At 40.7% G+C, this 17,755-nt stretch overlaps 1 protein-coding gene across 3 annotated transcripts in view; it reads right to left on the bottom strand.

Annotated features, from left to right (window-relative positions):
- Window positions 1-385: 385 nt before the first annotated feature.
- The window catches only part of LOC115765631 (homeotic protein ultrabithorax), a 94,280-nt gene continuing 76,910 nt past the window's right edge, over window positions 386-17,755 (bottom strand). For all 3 annotated transcript variants that reach the window (XM_030709282.1, XM_030709283.1, XM_030709284.1), the window contains one exon: window positions 386-1,365. In XM_030709282.1, coding sequence (XP_030565142.1) covers window positions 1,061-1,365 — 305 coding nt within the window. In that variant the 3' untranslated portion in view covers window positions 386-1,060. The remainder of the gene's footprint in view (window positions 1,366-17,755) is intronic.

Here is a 17,755-nt window from a genome sequence, read left to right as displayed (position 1 = left end):
TCTCATAAACGCTTTTCATTAAACTAAACATAATAAAAATAGGATTTAATTTAGTTTAAAAACTTTAAAAATTATTTAAAGAAAACAGCTTCACGTTTATTTTTGTTGATGTTTGTGTTGTGTGGCGTTGTTGTTGTTGCACGCTTAAAAAGCCTAAGACGAAAACTAAACAAATTAATTTAAAATTAAACAGAGTTAACTAAAATTGCATTAAGTTTAAGCATGAACTATACACATTTTTTTATTATAATAATTCTTTTTTTTTTTGTTTTTTAGTTTTCTATTATTCTCTTTTTGTTTTTGTAATATACTTTTACTTTGCTAACGAATTCTATTTATATTTAAGTTAAATTTTCAATAGTTTTGTTTTTAAGTAATGTTTGTTTTTGTGTTTTCCTTTTTTTTTTGTTTTGTTTTTAATTGGTTTAAAAACGCGCCTTACAAAAATTCATATCAACAGAATTTAAATTTTACCTTTTAACATTTTATATGAGTATTTTTTTTTATATTTTTTATTTGTAACTTTATTCGAACAAAATAATTTAAACATAGCAGTAAGCAACAAAGGGGTTTTTTTGTGTGGATCAGGGCAGGGCAGGGTGCGGGTTGCGGGGCGACACTGGTGGAAAACAACATTTGAACAGAATATTTGAAAAATAAATTTTGCTCGTTTTAAAACAAAAATCTTACGCGGGCAAACAATTTTCAAATAGTTTACGAAGATCATTTCTTGTGGAACTTTATATGAAAATTTGTATTTTGTATTCGTATGCATAAATATACGTATGTATGTATGTATCTAGGTAAGTAGATCTGTGTTCTGTCAACTACTTTTAGAGTTCTTCATTTTCTTAGTGTCTACGAAATTTATTTGTAATTTTTGTTGCTGTTCGCTTTACGTATTTTCGGTTGCTTTTCAAACAATTTGAAATAGTTCTTTTATGGTACCATACAATATCAATATTATTAATTTATATATGCAATTATTAATTTAAGTTAAGTAAAGGGTTTATTTGTTACAATAATTTTCTTTTTGTTTTTTGTTTTTGCTGAATTGATTCTAATTCTGATCTAAATGCCCGCCCTGGACGGCGGCCGCCGCGGCCGCTGCCGCCGCTGCCTTCTGCGCCTGCGCCTGTTTCTCCTGCTCGTTGAGTTCCTTGATCGCCTGGATCTCCTTTTTCAACTTCATTCGTCGATTCTGGAACCAGATCTTGATCTGTCGCTCCGTCAAGCACAGCGCGTGCGCCATCTCGATTCTCCGTCTGCGGGTCAGATAGTGATTCGTGTGGAACTCCTTCTCCAGCTCGAGCGTCTGGTAGCGGGTGTATGTCTGTCGGCCGCGTCTCCTCAGACCATTTGTGCCTGTTTGGCGAGAAGAAAGTTTAAACATTAGTTAAGCTACAGCAAATATAGCCGTAAATGGCATTTAACACAAGATTAAGATGCTGCATAGGTATGTCTGCAAGGCGACTTAAGCTTTCACCTGCAATTGTTCCCAGATGAAGTCTTAATCAAATGTCTTAATACTATTTGCAGCTGGTGACTTTAGCAGGGACTGGGTATGCAAATACATTGACATAGCAGGACAGCGAGTGTGGGTTCAATTGCCTCATTTGGATCGTTTATAAACATTTCAACAAGCATATTAAATTGAAAAATCATTTGCCAAATTTGCTACAGAAATCGTTCGTTTTCTTTTTTTTTTGCGTTTTTGTCTTTGCGAAAACATAAATATAAATTTTTCAGCAACGATCAGCAACATTTTGACGTAGGCAGGCAACAAGAAACCAAAAAACAAATACTACAAAAAAAAAAATACATTTCATTTTATTGCCATTGGCAGTTGCCTGTTGGCTTGTAGCTTGAAGCTGCGGCTGTATCTGTATCTGTTGGCACAGAGATCGTTACTTTAAATTGAACGTTTGCTGCTGTGCCGCCGCGGTTCAGGCTGCTGTCAGTCGTGTTGCATGCTGCACGTTGCACGTTGCACGTACCATATGCTGACTGGCAGCCTTTCAGTGACGTTGTGCCGTGTGCCACTTAAATTGCAGTTATGCCATTGTAATGCTACTTTAATTGGCCAAGTCACAAGAGTCGACAACAGCAGCATGGAATGTGACTGCACTTTAACAATTCTCTCTCTCTCTCTCTCTCTCTCTCTCTCGCTCTCTGTCTGTCTATCTCAGTAGGCTGTGCTATTCTGCCGTGTTAATCTCTGATTTTAAATATTTATGAAGTTTAATTTGCCTCAAGTGCAATAACTCAATTTTATGTGCACACACACACACACACACGCATTCTCGACTGCATTATGCACAATCACAAGAGCACAAGAGCTGGAGAGATTTTATCACACACGCCCCCCTCCATTGCCCCTCCATTGCCCGACTGCACTGTGGCCAGTTGCCAATGGACAATGTTAAGTAACTTTCGCATTTTATTGGGGCGGCTCTCGCAGTTTGAGTCTGGGCCGCCGTCAGCCCTGGCCTGGCCTGGCCTGGCAAAATGTTAAGTTAAATATTATGAGCATTTATTATGTTATAAATTTGGCCTAAAGGTATTAACAAATTTATGCCGGCACGAAAGTCATAAAGTGAAAACGCATTTATCTTTCACATTTACCCGAACAAGTATTCCAGCATTGGAGTCTGTATGTATGTGTGCATGTATGTATGCATGTGCGTGTGTGCATGCGCCCAGACACACGTTAAATAAATGGCGAGAAAATTTTATAGACAATAAAAACGATATGAAAATAAATTTCCACCATGCAACAAAGAAATTATCTGCTTATACGTTCAGACGAATGCATATACCATGATAGGTAAATTTATACAATATAATTTTGTTATTTATTTATGAAAACATTCGCATATAACATTTATTTAATTACAAACAGCGCGAAATTCTTACAAAATATACAACTTTTGTGCATTTCATATATTTTATATATCGAAAAATCGGAAAGGCTTTCAGATTGAGGTTTTGGTATCGAAAGACGTAATAATATAAGTTCATTAATTTGTAAAAAAAAACTGCATATTTTCGAAGAATATGGCACTACTATGTATAGAGCAGAGCGATTGCATTATTAATGTATTTATTTATTTTTATAGATTTGTTAAAATAGATTTGTGGTTGTAAATATTTTGTATTATATTTATGCTTATAATATAAATTATGTTATATACTTAAAAAGAATTCAAAATTGAAATTCTAAATTTGATTCTAATTTATTCAAATTATTTTATTATTTTCATTTAAAAAACGAAATATTTTTGTTTTATTTGTTTTACTTGTATTTTTTTTTTTTTTGTGTAAGAAATTTAGCATGTAAACATTATTCAAAATATTTTTTTTTTTTTCAAATAATTTGTCAAATTCTTGTGTTTCATGCGTAAAATACGTGATATTTATTATTAACTGAAGAAATAGTATTTTTCCAATATTTCTGATAAGCTTATTGAATTGATTAGCCCAATAAAGGAATCGTGCTATTTATTACTAGTCCAAACAGTTTCTTGTTTAAGTTTTCATTGGGCTTCTTCTTCTTAATGCCAGAGTTTTGCAATTCCAATTTATTCGTTCGGCCCCCGAGCTCCACCCTTCCTTTTCTTAAAATGCAAATAATACAAATAAAATGGCAACCCGTAAATGCATAAATAAATTTATTTAGCACTAAACCTGTTTGCTGATTAACTTAAGTCTCAGCGCTTGACTCGGGTATTGCCGCACTCCGCCCCCTCCCTAGTGAACAGCCTCTTTCACACTTACTCGCGCTGGCTCACTCGCACGCACGGAGGCTGCGCTTAGTCCTAGCGCATGTCCTGTGCCAGTGGAATACATCACGTTGAGGTTTGCAAAAGTTTCATTTTATTTAGGAGGCAACTGGCAAGAAGGCGTCTCCCGACTCGGTTCCCGCTAGTACGTGAGTTGAGCTCAACAATTTTAAATGGAATTTGTCACGCGCCTGCCGCAGCATAGTCCCCCTTACCCTGCCCGCTATACACAGATACATATATATATATATATATACATATATATATGCAAAAATAAACTTTTTACCAAAGTTTGCGTCCACTTTTTTTATACTTTGGCTTATTTTTTTGCGGGGCTCACTTTTTTTCTCCAGTGTTGGCCAAGTTTTAAATTTATTATGCGAAAAAGTGCGAAATTCATTTTGCTGCCATGCTCTTCTTTTTCTTCTTCTGCTGCTGCTGCTGCCACATCTCCTGCTGCGTCGCGCCATTTTCTTTTGTAGACTTTCGGAGCATTTTTGTGTATTTCTAAGTACATAATTTAAATGCTGGTATTTGCAGCAGCAGGGGGAGGGGAGCGGAAGGGCTTTAACTAGACAATAAAACTTGCTATGGCAAGGCGCGAAATTTTTTTAGATTATTTAGACGAGTGCGAGCATTAAATAGGATGGGCAAATTGGAAGGCAGGAAGGAGGGGTGTAGGGCGGAGGTATACTGGAATCTTTTGAGCACACTCGTATATCTCTTTTTGCCCCCGCCCAACCTTTGAGATACATTTTCAAGGTTCTGTCTACGCTGCTGATGGCTGATATTCGTTTTTATTTGGGCGTAGAAAGCGGGAGCGGGAGCGGAAGGGGAAGGGACCTACTTGCTGTGTAGCAGCTGCGCCCGGGTGCCTAGTACGTGTTGTATTTTTTAACTTAAATTCCTGCGGGATTTAAAGTTTTGACAGCTTACGTGTTTGCCTTTACAGCGAACTTTGAACCAAGCCCCCCCTTTTCAAAAAAAAAAAAAAAAGAAAAACAAAAACAAACCCGCGTCTTTGGCCAACTGCCACAAACAGTGGCTGCATCACACTCACTCTCCCGCTCTGCCTCTCTCTTTCTCTCTGTCTCTGTCTCTGTCTCTGTCTCTGTCTCATACTGACTCACCCCTGGCCAGGGCGTTGCCAATAAATCTCCAGGTGACGGTGACTCCATGTTGCATGCGGCGCATCGTGTGATCTATGCTTCTATTATAACTATTTATATACACAGATACACAGCTACAGATACAGATACAAATACATGTGGAGAAACGGGCACAGATACACGCACCAGCAGTGCGCATGTGTGTGCTATACACAGTTATATACTTGTGGCTGGCAGGCAACAGAAACTACTTATATTTAATTCGATTTCGGCCCAACTTGCCAGTTCCAGTTCCAATGGCTTCCCTAAACGCTACCTCAGATACCTCCCTATCTCGCTCCCACACTCCTTCAAGCGTGCTCTAATTTATGTTTTGTTTTGTCGTCGCTGTTGCCTTTGCTGGCACATAAAATTGTCACGCACGCGCCCGCCACTGGGCCAGAAGTGAGAAGAATCCATCGCGGAACACGTCCCAATGCACATGACCAAAGTCTAAGAGCACTTTGATAATAAGGCAACAATTTTGTTTGTAATTCGCTGGAATTACAATCGCTTAGCTGGAAAAGGGGTGACGGCGCAGACAAAGTAATTCGGGAATATACGATTGTGATCTGAGATATTTTTAAAAACTGTCGAAAACAGTCGTTGAAAATATTTAGCTCTCAGATTTTTATAATTAGATCTTATGCAGACCCTAGACGCAACTTTAAAGGGTATTTGTTTTTGATTCTTAGGAAAATATAAATAAATATATGATCTGCAGTTAGTTGGCAGTTCATTTGAAAAGCATCATAATATATTATTGTATTTTTTTTAGGAAAATTATATGTATCATGGTTTAAGCGTGTATTTGTCAATATATGATTTCTTAATTCAACAAACTTTTAAAATTATTTTGATAGCATTGATTCGTCGAATCATTTAATCCACATCAAATATAAATTAATAAACAATTTCAATAGAATTCGCATAAATCTCAAAGCTCTTTATTTCAGTTCAACAGGCTCAGGCTGATATATGCTGAGTCGCAAAAGCTTTTCGGAAGTCGCTCAACCGGAAATTGTTTGACAGGAACCCTTTTCTGCCAAGGTCTCTCTCGCACACATACGCACACACACACATGCATGGACAATCCATACAAAATCGATTAATTGAGTGTATGATGGCTTTCCTACCAGACCACCCTCCCGCCCGCTTCCTTTGTCGCCTTTGTCTTACCCCGATTACTACGACGCACGCATTTTGTTCGCAATTTAATTAAATCTATTTTCGTGCGTGTTGCTCGTAGGCGTGTTTCCACCTTATGACGTCCGGGGGGCAAGGCAACCTACACGCTTTTACATGCATATATATATGTATATATATATGTATTTATATATGTATGCTGAATTTCGGCTACTCGAGAGTGTCGATAAAACAATTAAATGCGCCAGAGAGACGCACAAAAGCCGCAGAAAATCAAACCGAAGGTTGATTGCGAGACAGAAAACTAATTTTCCGCACTGCCAATCGAGGCGCACTAAATCTGTCAATTAAATTGGCCGCAGGGAGTGCGATTCTCTAGTGCGTATAGACAACGCGTGGACGCGGGTGTGTTTCTGGGGGGAGTGGTAGGGCGCGGCACAGCCACTGTTTCCTCAGACGTGATTATGGTCTATGCCTATGCCAATGTCTCCCTCCTGAATATTGATGTTTGTGGTGGCAAATGCGCAATTGAGTTGCAATTGCGAACACGAACGCAATCTTCGAGATACACAATGCCGGCATCTGTATCTGTGCCCGCTGCAGTCTCTCTCAGTGTGTGTGTGCGTGTGGTTTTCAAATTTTGAGCTACACGTTTTGGGTGTGCACAGCTGCACACACACTCACACACACACACACACGCACCTTCAAATTGCATCTTGCGGATATGCGCAGACAAACAGTCGGAGTTTCTATTTTTCACCAACTCATATCCTTGCAACAGTAGCAGGCAATCAGATTTTAATTGCACACACACACACACGCATAGCTGCCTTTCTAGGGGGAGTCGGAGTGCTTCTGGTGACACTTTGGTAATTGACTTTGTTTGAGTTTTGCGATTTATGCCTTAGCTGCAAAACTGCACTTGAAAGCCACCGATTGCCAAGCCCCAAATCCATGGTCATGCCCATGCCCAATTCCGCCTCTGTCTGTTCCCATTCTCATGAGCCCACAATGATGTGCCAAGGATGATTAAGCGTGCACACATGAGCATAAAAGTGCGCACAGCCTTCCAAAATTATCCGAAACTCAACATAATTGTGGCTCGAAAATTCACTTTGTCGATGGGGCCTGCTGTGATACGAGGTCCGCTGCTCCAATGCTTCAATTCGCTGGTGAAATTGCTGACTCGATAAAATCAGCTTAAAGAACGGGCTTGCAGCTCTTTTTGGGGGCAACTGTAGCTCACGCATTTTTTTGTTTATATATATATATATTTTTTTTTTTTTGGTGCAAGCGCAACGCTTAATGGCCGCCTGATGAGCCGCTTTGTGGTGAGCTGTGGCAAGGGTGGGGGAAATGCAGCCGAAACTGGTTTTTACGGCATGGCGGCAACTGGTGCTCACGCATGCGCAGGACACGGACAAGTACTTGGTCAGACGGACATTTTGCTCGTCATTAAAATAATTCATTGGCAGAGCTGCCGTTGCAACAGGTAGCTTCCTTTGCGCACAGCCACGGCAACGAGTGATCAGTGAGCAGCGATCAGCGGTGCAGACAGGAGCAGGAGCAGAGGCAGGGACAGGGCAGGGTCCACGGAAGAGAAGAGCAGCCCTGCATTTAGTGTTGAGTTATGCGTCGAAGCTCTTACGGTACTGCAATTTAATAAAGTTCGTTATGAGAAAACGATGCAAACAAAAATTGAGGTGAAAAAGAGAGGGGAAGAGGGAAAAGATAGCGAGATTGATAAGGAGTAAGCAAGGGCAGTCAATAGTATAAATGAGACTAGTTTATCTGCTAAAAACGTACTTTAGATTTATGAGCTTTTTAAAATAACAAATAAAATAACAATAACTATAACTACTTATATCCTATAATCTCTAAGGAAATGGAGGGCCAAATTTCGCTTTATTAACATCCGAGCACGGCGAACCTTTTCCAGAGTCTTCGAGGCCTGTTCACAAGTGTTGACATGCGGTCAACATATTTGACATTGTAAGCCTCAATAATAATAATAATAATAATAATAATAATAATAATAATAATAATAATAATAATAATAATAATAATAATAATAATAATAATAATAAGAATAATAATAATAACAAAAATAGTAATAATAATAATAATAATAATAAGAATAATAATAATAATAGTAATAATAATAATAATAATAATAATAATAATAATAACAATTATAATAATGATACTAATTATAATAATAATAATAAAAATATTAATATAAATATTACAAATAAAAACAATCAAAATAAACAATTTTAATTTTAAGCTAACGAAATAAAACCAGCTACTAAGCTACGATTTATAATTTAGATACTCGTGAAACAAACACAGTGCAAAACTTGAATCAAAAGCTTAGCTTCAATTCAATGTCTTGAGTTCATCTTGAAAATGGTTTTAATCAAATTCACGCATGACTGAGTGCTGGAGGTCGGATGTTATAAATTTTTCCATCAAGTTGTTGGTTTCACTTTCATGTTATATGCGGAACCGAAACCAGACCCGAAATGAATTGGCCGCCATGTCACGGCAATTAAAACAACATTTGAAAAGACAATGAATACATCACAAATTTATTGTCCCTGCTTGAATATGTAGCTTTATATTGTGTTGGATTGTATAATAATTCCATCATTGGCTGACTGACGCTCCAGATGACGACTGACCCAGTCGCTTCGAAGCGTTGAAGCTGAACAAAAAGCGCTGCGGGCTTATCTTAATAGCTCAATTAATGGGAGCCGTGAACGCCCTAACAAAATACAAGAAATAGAAAACAAGAAAAAAAATTGAAACACAATTTGAACACGCAACACGCCATTTCCATATTTCCATAGACAAAGATACAGATACTGATACAAGAGATATAGAAATAGATAGAGATAGATGGGCATGTGTGACTATGTGGAACGCCTTCTTCTGTCGTGCCTTCATTTAAATAATCAACGACTCTATTTTGGCTCGGTTCCATGAACGGACAACAGCTGGCGGGATGCGCCGAGATACATCTACGGATACAAGAAACTCTTAACAGCTCCAAAATGCGAAGCACAACCAAAAGCATTTTGAGAGAAGACGCGACTACCAAATGAAGTTATTCAGCAGCAGGCAGCAAGCGCCAAATCCAAGACCAAAGTCGATGTCGACATTATAAATAAATAAATAAGTGGCACGATGTCAAGCTGTTCCATATCGTGGGGCACCATCAGCATCAGCATCAGCAGCAGCAGCTGCAAAGGATGAGCCAAGGGGGCAAGCGGAAGCTGCCTGGAAAAGACGATGATGATGATGTTGATGGTGATGTGGCCAGTGGCCAGTGGCCAGAGTTTTGCCAGCGATATATTTTCAATTTCAGAGTTCATTAGACAAAAACTAAAACCCAAAAATACAATAAAAAAAATTCTGCTCTGACGTAATCGAGAACTTTTGATGACTATCGCGGAAAGTTATGGAGCTGCGAGTCGAAACTAGAAACGGAAATGTGCAACATTTCCGCAGGCTCTTCAAATGTTGTTGCCCAATAAAAATCAACGCAAGTGTCAAATCATAAATTATACTGTGCAACAAAATGGCGGCTAGAGCTGATAAGCGGCAGATGTAGATTATTTATGGACTGGGCCGCCGAGCGGGCAGGCGCTCAGCCTGCACGCAGGCAATCTTTGAGATACATTCGGTATCTGTATCTTTTAATTGCATTTGAGAGCGCCCCACTGATTTGACACGCCCACTCGCTTAACTGGCTGCCGTTTTGCTGTCGCAGTTATTCGGTTTTTTTTTGTTGCTGCCTTGTTTATCGTTTCAGGGAATCGCATCGAATGCGTTTTTAATTGCTTTTTCAATGGTGCTGCCAGCTGTGGCGGCCAATTGCACAGCAGCACCCTTCGATATGGCCACATTCGAGCTTTTCAGATGCTTCACTTGGCCCAGAGAGATTTTTTGAGGCGTTCAATTTCATACAAGCCATATAATTAGCTTAAAATTCCCTAAGAGTTGCAACACCTTTGCTCGTATTACACAGTTGGCATGTGTGTAAGTGCCTAAGTATGTGTGTGTGTGTGTTTGTGTGGCAAGTGCAACTTCATTAAGAGCGCATAAAAGTAAACAAGCTAAAAGTGTCGGAATTTCACACATAATTGGCACTTGAAGTTTTATTTTTATTTTCCATCCAAAAACTAAACGACAAACTTATGGCTCAACTGTGTGGGAGAGCCACAGAGAAATAGTTCTGGGAAGGGAGAAGATTAAGAGGGGAGTGAGAGGGGGGGGGGGTAGGTTGAGAGGGTATTTGTTACGGGTTCAGAGCAGCTGCTCCCTGGCAAAAGCCAAACATTTCTTCTCCGTTTTTCAGCTTTTATTTTCATTGTTTCTGCTGTTGCTCTGTGCAAAAGTGAAAGTTTACTGCAACATTTCTTTCAGGTCTTTTCCTCTACTTTTTTCTGGCTTACGCGACTTTTTCAACTCGAGCTCTGCCTGCTGCCCTTTGCCCTTCTCTTTCTTGGCTGCTAGAACGTGTGAAACTAGCAGTTAATTTCGAAGGCTGCAGCGTTCATATTCCACTTGCTACTGGAACCGGTTCCTATTCCTAGTCCGTATACCCACCCATTTTTATCCCGTCCATTTTCACAAGTTTCAGTCCACATTGACTACTGTGTGAGTGTGTGTGCGTGTGTGTGAGTGCAGGCGAGTTTGTCGTTTAGAAGATTTATGCTCAAATTGCTTTTGCGCAAAATCAACAAAAAACAGCTCTGGAGGGCCAAAAAGCACCGTGTAGCAAAGTCGTGTAACTTTTGATATTCTCATAAAATAAATTAGCTGATGCAAAATATATGTACAAATATCGAATTTTTATTCGATTCAAATTCTTATTCTGATTATAATTATATATTACTTTTTAAGCCGAAATTAAAAATGGTTTCAGCTAACATATTTTCATCATATTTACTGTCATATTTACGCCTATACTCTGTACTTAATTATTAATATATATATATATATATATATATATATATATATAATTAATTAATTATATATATATATATATATTAAATTATAATAAAGTACCGCTTTCTTACCCACTGTGCTCGATAGTGTGCTTGCATTTGTTCCACTGTTCGTTACAGTGCCGCAGTTGTTGCTGTCTGCGCACTTTTGTCATCGTGTTTCATGTGTTTCGCAATCAATAACATTTTCGCAAGTGAATTACTTGCTATTGTTTTTCACTGGTGCCCACCTCTCAGAAATGCTCGCAATTCACCGCTGCGACAATGGGCCAAAGGAAAGTGCCAAAGTTCAAAATTGTATTCGAGCGCCGCGCTGCAGCCCCCACCAAGCGTTCTTTTATAGATTTATGATGTTTTATAATGAACTTGTAAAGTAATTATGCGTTGCGAGGCGCTCACTCGTGTACAGCACCTTCAACCCACCCGGCGCCATAACTCAGTCGCAACCCTTTTCAAAAAATGGTTGTCGTCTTTTTCGCGCGCGTGAGTATGTGAGATTTTTGGCCTGACACGAAGCAAGGCTACCGCCCACCACCCATCACCCACCGTTGCGTATTGGGCCACCGTTTACGCTTGTAATTACACGCTTCATTGTTGGCCTCTGCGCACACGGTCCAAACGGCGTCCTGGCAGCATCCTTGGGCCAACTAAGAGGGAGCGGAGCTAGCTCCATTTTCATGTTGTTTCGTCGCCTCACTTTGGTGTCGTATTTCTCGTTTCTAATTGGGTTTCGTTGTGCGCCAAGCACGCTAATGTCAACCTTGTTGTCTTGCCTAGCCCCAGTCCCTGTACTAGTCCCAGTCCCAGAGCCAGGCCAGAGCCAGAGCTAGTGCCAGTCTCGAGATTCACTTAGCTCATGCACATGCAAAACAAAGCGTATTCCGAAAAGGCAATCTCCTAGCCTCTGCCCCTTTGCGCCTCAAGACAGTGCCATTAAAAGTGGGCGGTGGGGCGTGGTGTGGGTGTTCGTATGCTGCTTGAGCATAAAGGAAACGGAAACGTTAAGCTTCGTCGCTTCTCTGGCTGGCTCTGTCGTCTGTTTACGTCTTCGTCTCTGTTCCAGTGTGTACACATGTGTGTGTGTGTATGTGTGTGTGTGTGTGGCAAGAAGCTGGCAGTGTTGCCTGCTGAATTATGTTGCATGCTTTTAGGTGATTTAGCTCACGCTCGTATGCAGAAACGTCTGCAACGTTTTGGTTTATGTTTTGTTTAACTAATATTTTATAAAATCTTACTCGAAATTATGAACTATCTGCCCCTCTCCCTCTTCCACTCTCTTTCTCTTTATCAGTCTGCTTGTCTAGCTGGCTAGCTGGCTAGCTGGCCACAAGGCAAAGTTTCTTTATTTTGCTGCTTGCCAATTTCACACTCTGCCAAACGCTGCTGGGGCAGCCATAAGTTACGGCCAATAGCTGTCCCGGAAAGGGGTCAGCCAGGGGAAGCCAAGAGTCTGGCAACTGCAAAAACAAAAGCTGGCAAACAACGGGCCAACCGCTCTGCCCACTATTGGCAAAGCATAACAAATATGGATCAGTGAGATCCAAGAGACTAACTACTAAGGCTTGCAAATTTGTGAGCAAGTAAACATATTCCACAAGCTAATAACTATTCAAATCATAATGCATTCTTCTAATATCCCAATTTCAGCTTTTGAAATGTATGAAATCTATTTATAGTTGGAAAGGTTTTCAATCGAATTTTTCAGGACACTCCTATTAGGCGGACACACGTCTTTGGGGGAAATTTTTCCGGACATTTAAAAAAGAGGCACTCGGTTTCGTTCTATACTAGACGAATACTCGCGACGGTCGCTGTCTGCTTAACTATTTGCAATCAGTTTTTGAAAAACTTGAAATAAGTAAATATAACAAGAAAATAATGTACATATATGAATTTTTAAATATTTAAATTTATTGACAAACATAAAGGTGTTTATATTATACACGACTTTTTCTGTAAACTTTTTCTTTCCTTCTTTCCCTGAGTCTTTTTTAATACTCCTTAAGACTTTTCTATCTTTCTACACAGCTTCACTCTTCTTGCTTTTGAGCCACTTCCCAACCCCTATGTTCCATATTAATAACATTTAAAGTTTTTAAAATTATTGTTTGATGCCTGCCACGCTTATTAAGTCAGGCGAATGGCGGCTGTCATTCATAAATCAAAGTCGGAGACGGAGTCTGAGGCGGCTCGAGAGGTGCGACAGTTTTCAGTGCACAGAGTTCAGTTTTAAGACTCTTTTCACATATTAAAAAATCCCTACAACGTTTTGCATAAAAAATAAAGTACGCTTACACACACACATGTGTCTCTTTGGGTATGTGTGTGTGTGTGTGACATCATATCGTATATTGTCGCATGAATTTACGTGACCATATGTTGTCGTTGGAGCGCATAAATTCCAAGGGGCCACAGACTGGGCGACGGCTTCAGTGTTAACTCTCAAGTGGAGCTCGGAACCGTTTCTCCGCCCCCGGGCACGCCCCCACACCATCCTGTGGCAACCCTTGCAAGTGTTGATATTTCGCCGAGTTTTTGCATATGCAAAAAATTTATTGAATTTAATTTGAAATCGCACAACAGCCGGCGACAGCTGGCACTACGATGCTCGGTTAGTTATGTGCCCACTAGTATATCATTCTCGAGTGGAGAATTAGATCCAGCCATTGATTCTATACATAATCCGGCATGGGGCATATGAATATTTAAAGTCGCATTTGGCCGCGTCGCCTAATGAAGCCGCGCGAAATTCGTTTTTAATTGCGACTGAAAATCCCGAAGATGGCGGCCAGAAAAATTTGCTTTTAATTGCTGGCAAAGGCGGGCAGATGCCCAGCACACCGGACCGGGATCGGGACCGGGACCGGGACCAGGCGGGGGCTGGGACTGGGACCGGCTGCGGCACAGACCCTGGGCACTTGTGTTTTTTAGTCTTTTGGCCGCCCCCAAACTCGATTTTGCAGCTAATGGATGACTGTTGGCCTGGGCTCGGTCTGTGGCTGTGGGGCTTGCAAGTGGGAGTTGGAGTCGGAGTCGACAGCGGCAGCGGCATCGGCATCGGCACAGCAGCCAATTAAAGGCATGACATAAATCCAGATGTGACTTGTATTGGGTGTTTCCGCCTGCGGCCCACATTCTCTCTCTCTCTTTGCTGCACAAAAAGACAGCGCCAAAAAATGTTCAAGATTGTTGCGAACAAAACAAAAAGCCGAGGAAAACTTTGCAACAACAAAAAAGGTGGCACAACCAACCCAACTGCCTCAGACAGCCCAGCCAAGCAGCCAGCCAACCAACCAGCCAACGGACCGGCACTCGCTCGCTTTTCATGCTCACGCCCGTCGTTTCATTTTGCAATGTTTTTTTTCTCCAGGTTTTATTTTTTTATTTTATTTTTTGTTGTATTATTGCATTGTACGAGTATTTTTCTACTTGAGTTGGCAGCACCGCCTGCCCAGCCCAAGGTTTCGATTGTTGTTGTTGTTGTTGTTGTTGTTGTTGTTGCTGCTTTTTCAACATGCACTTCACTTGCTGGCAAAAAGAAACCGCAGCTTATGTTAGTTGTATATGCCTTTTGCCTCCTACCCGAGTTTCCGAGTTGGTACCGTTGGGCACCCAAAACAGTACGACTTTGGCTTGGATGCTCTCGCTTCCCCTCTGGGGGAATACTGAACGGGCGTCCCTTATGCGCCGCTACATTAAAATTCTTCCCAGCCAAGACCGAAACCGAAACCAAGTACGAGAACAAGAACGAGACAGAGGCCAACTCTGAGTCCGATTCCGAGTCCAAGTTAACTAATTTATGTCGGACGACTTGGAATTAATGAATAAATGGCGGGGGCGCTTAGACGAATGGCCAGGCCATGCTTGGAAATATGTAAATTACTTGGCTAAAAATAAAAAAATAAAAAAAAACAAAACAAAAAGTTGAGGAAAATAGCAGCAAGCAACAACAACAACAACAAATTGTTTACACAAACATGCAAGAAATGCCACACGCAATCTTCAGAGGGCAATGAAAACTTTCCTATGCTTCGTATACCATTTATAAAGTGCAAATTACTAAGGGTTCGAGTCAGAGCAGCTGAGAATGCCTCCAAGTATATGAACACTCGTTAAGAATTGGAAACTTTAGCCGCCTTAAATGTTGAGTGTATCAAGAGATTACGTGGATACACATAATAATGACAGTTTTTAATAAGTGGAAAAAGCCTCAGGAGAAATATGTTCGTAATTGCACATTTCTGAAAGTCCTAAGGTATGTATGTACGTATGCGTGTATGTATGTGTATCTTATAATAAACGCAGACCAAGATATTTCAATTTTTCATAGAAACTTATTTTTATATATTGCCTTTCTTTGCGATTCTCCTGAAATCAAATATTACACACACTTTTTAATGATTTGATTAAAGTGTTATATTAACAGTTGCGTTTTCAACTCTGCTCGCATGTCTCTATTTTTCGCTTACATTTTTTTCACATTGTGATTCTCTTTGTTTCGCCTGCTCTTACCCCACCCCGTTCACAATTTTATTTGTTCCTTGTGATGTGTGTATAATAAAAAAATCTAGCTCCTACTATTTAAGTTTGTAAGAGATAAAGATGAAAAAGTTAATATTCACATTAAGATTTGGATAAAGATTTTAAAAATACATTAGCTTGAAACAATTTAAAAGCTCTTAATCTATAAGCTATATAACCCATCTTACTTAATAAGAAATAAATATTAAATTAAGTGAATAGAAAATATATATAACAACAGAATAGTAAATGTTTTAGAATGAAAACTTGACTCAAAACTTGAGCTTAGATTCGTATTCGTATTACGAAAGTTCAAACGGCGCAGCTCGAACCATCCAAAAATTATGTTGCTGCCATTAGTAAAATGGTGCCATCTTCTGTTGGGAGCAGCTACAACAACAACCTCAACAAAAACAACAATAATTACAGAAGCAGCAGATGAAACCAATAAAATTAATAATCATAATTAATATGATTTCTTCTTATCGAGGCGCGCAATTAAATTTGCCAGACATAAATCGAGGCAGTACGTCCGTAGCGGTTCCCCTGGCTATGCGCCATATTAAAAATGCCCGCATTTGTCGCCAGTCCCCCATCCTCTACAAAGAAAGTTCGGCAATTAAATTGGCCCAACACATGACGACAATGGGGTAAACTGCAAGCGGGCAAGATGCGACTGGTTGGGGTAGGGGGCGGAGTGAGGAAAGCGGCAGAGCTCAGTAGAAGTGGCTCACAAGACGCAGCCTGGGCATTATCTCTGGGCAAACAGACATGACAGCGTGCAACAAATAATAAATCGCATAAAATATAATTATGAAATTTGTAGCTTGTTTGCTTGGGGGGCGGGCCATGTGGCCAAGGGCTGGCCTATGCACGGAGAGGGGGTCGGAGGGGGGAGGGATGCCCTCTCAATGCAGCGCACTGAGTTAATACGCGCCTGTAATTAACTTGTGATTTATTGGTTCAAGTTTCTAGCGCTACGGCGACGCTTCATTGGGCGGCATTTCTTTTCTTTACACTTTCCTATCCCATTCCGTTGCCTTTCATTATTTTCTTTTATTTTCTTTCATGCTTTCCACTTGTCGCGCTCTCCTAGTTCATTTTGTAAACTTTCTCCGGGCGCTGCTTTATTCGCAACAAAATGTCTTAAAAGTAAAGCTAATTTATAAGAAGTCGCACCCCGCCGCCCACTGGCCAACACCCGCCTGGGCGGCCGCCCACCTTTAATATTAAATGTTACACCAGGGACACATTTCGATGAAATATTTCGTAAAAAGTGTCTACGAGCGAAAAATGCGAGCCGGGGCCGCTCCTATTCTCAGCCAGCTTCACCTTTGGCCAACTTCTTGGTTTTTTGGACCTTGAGTTGCGTTTCGCCGGGCGTAAAACTTTCTCCTTGCGGCATTCATGAGCTCCATGGCCGGCTCCATGGCTTCGGTTCCACGCCTTCGCCGGCAGCTCACGCACGTGGCAGCTGGATGCGGCGGCCCTGGAAAAGGGGGGTGGAGTGCGGCAGAAGATGCTGCTGCCATTGCCTTCCATTGTTGTTGCTTTTGTCTTAGAGCCCGCCCGCTCGTTGTTTTATCAAGACGTGCCAGAAGAAAGACAGAGGGGGGAGAGGGCGGGTGGTAAGTGGGTGGGTTTTTTCGGCTTGGCACAGCGCAAGAATTATTACCGACCAAATAAGCGATATTTCTCGAGGGATGAATGTGCTTTGGTGCGTGTTTTATTTTATTTCTTTGAGCTACTACCCGCCAGCTAACGGTACATGCTTTCCCTTTGCCTAGGGGTGGGTCGGGGTGTGTGTGTGTGTGTGCGTTTGTGTGTGTACTAACTGTATCTTGGTACGCATGGCTGCCAAGGCAAAGAAGGCGCCTCGACAGCGCCAATGCAGGGAAAATGTCGAATGCGAAATTAAGAAAACATGGCAGTAAAATTGGGTAATAAATCATTGGGGGGCCTCAAAGTGTTGCCTTCTATATACACACTGCGGTGGCATACGGCAGCACACAGTTGGAATTTGTTGCGCTACAAATTATATAGATTTTGCGACATTTTGCTTGAGTTCGCTGCTGGGCTTGAGGTGGAAGACCCAGCTGTAGAGCAGCATGTTTATGGTATATTTCCACTGATTCAATTAAAA

Source organism: Drosophila novamexicana, unplaced genomic scaffold (genome assembly GCF_003285875.2).
Source record: "Drosophila novamexicana strain 15010-1031.04,08,12 unplaced genomic scaffold, DnovRS2.1 tig00000986-arrow-arrow-pilon, whole genome shotgun sequence".
NCBI classification, from domain to species: Eukaryota; Metazoa; Arthropoda; class Insecta; order Diptera; family Drosophilidae; genus Drosophila; species Drosophila novamexicana.
The sequence above is the reverse complement of the archived record's forward strand: the minus strand, read 5'-3'. Positions and strand labels throughout refer to the sequence as shown.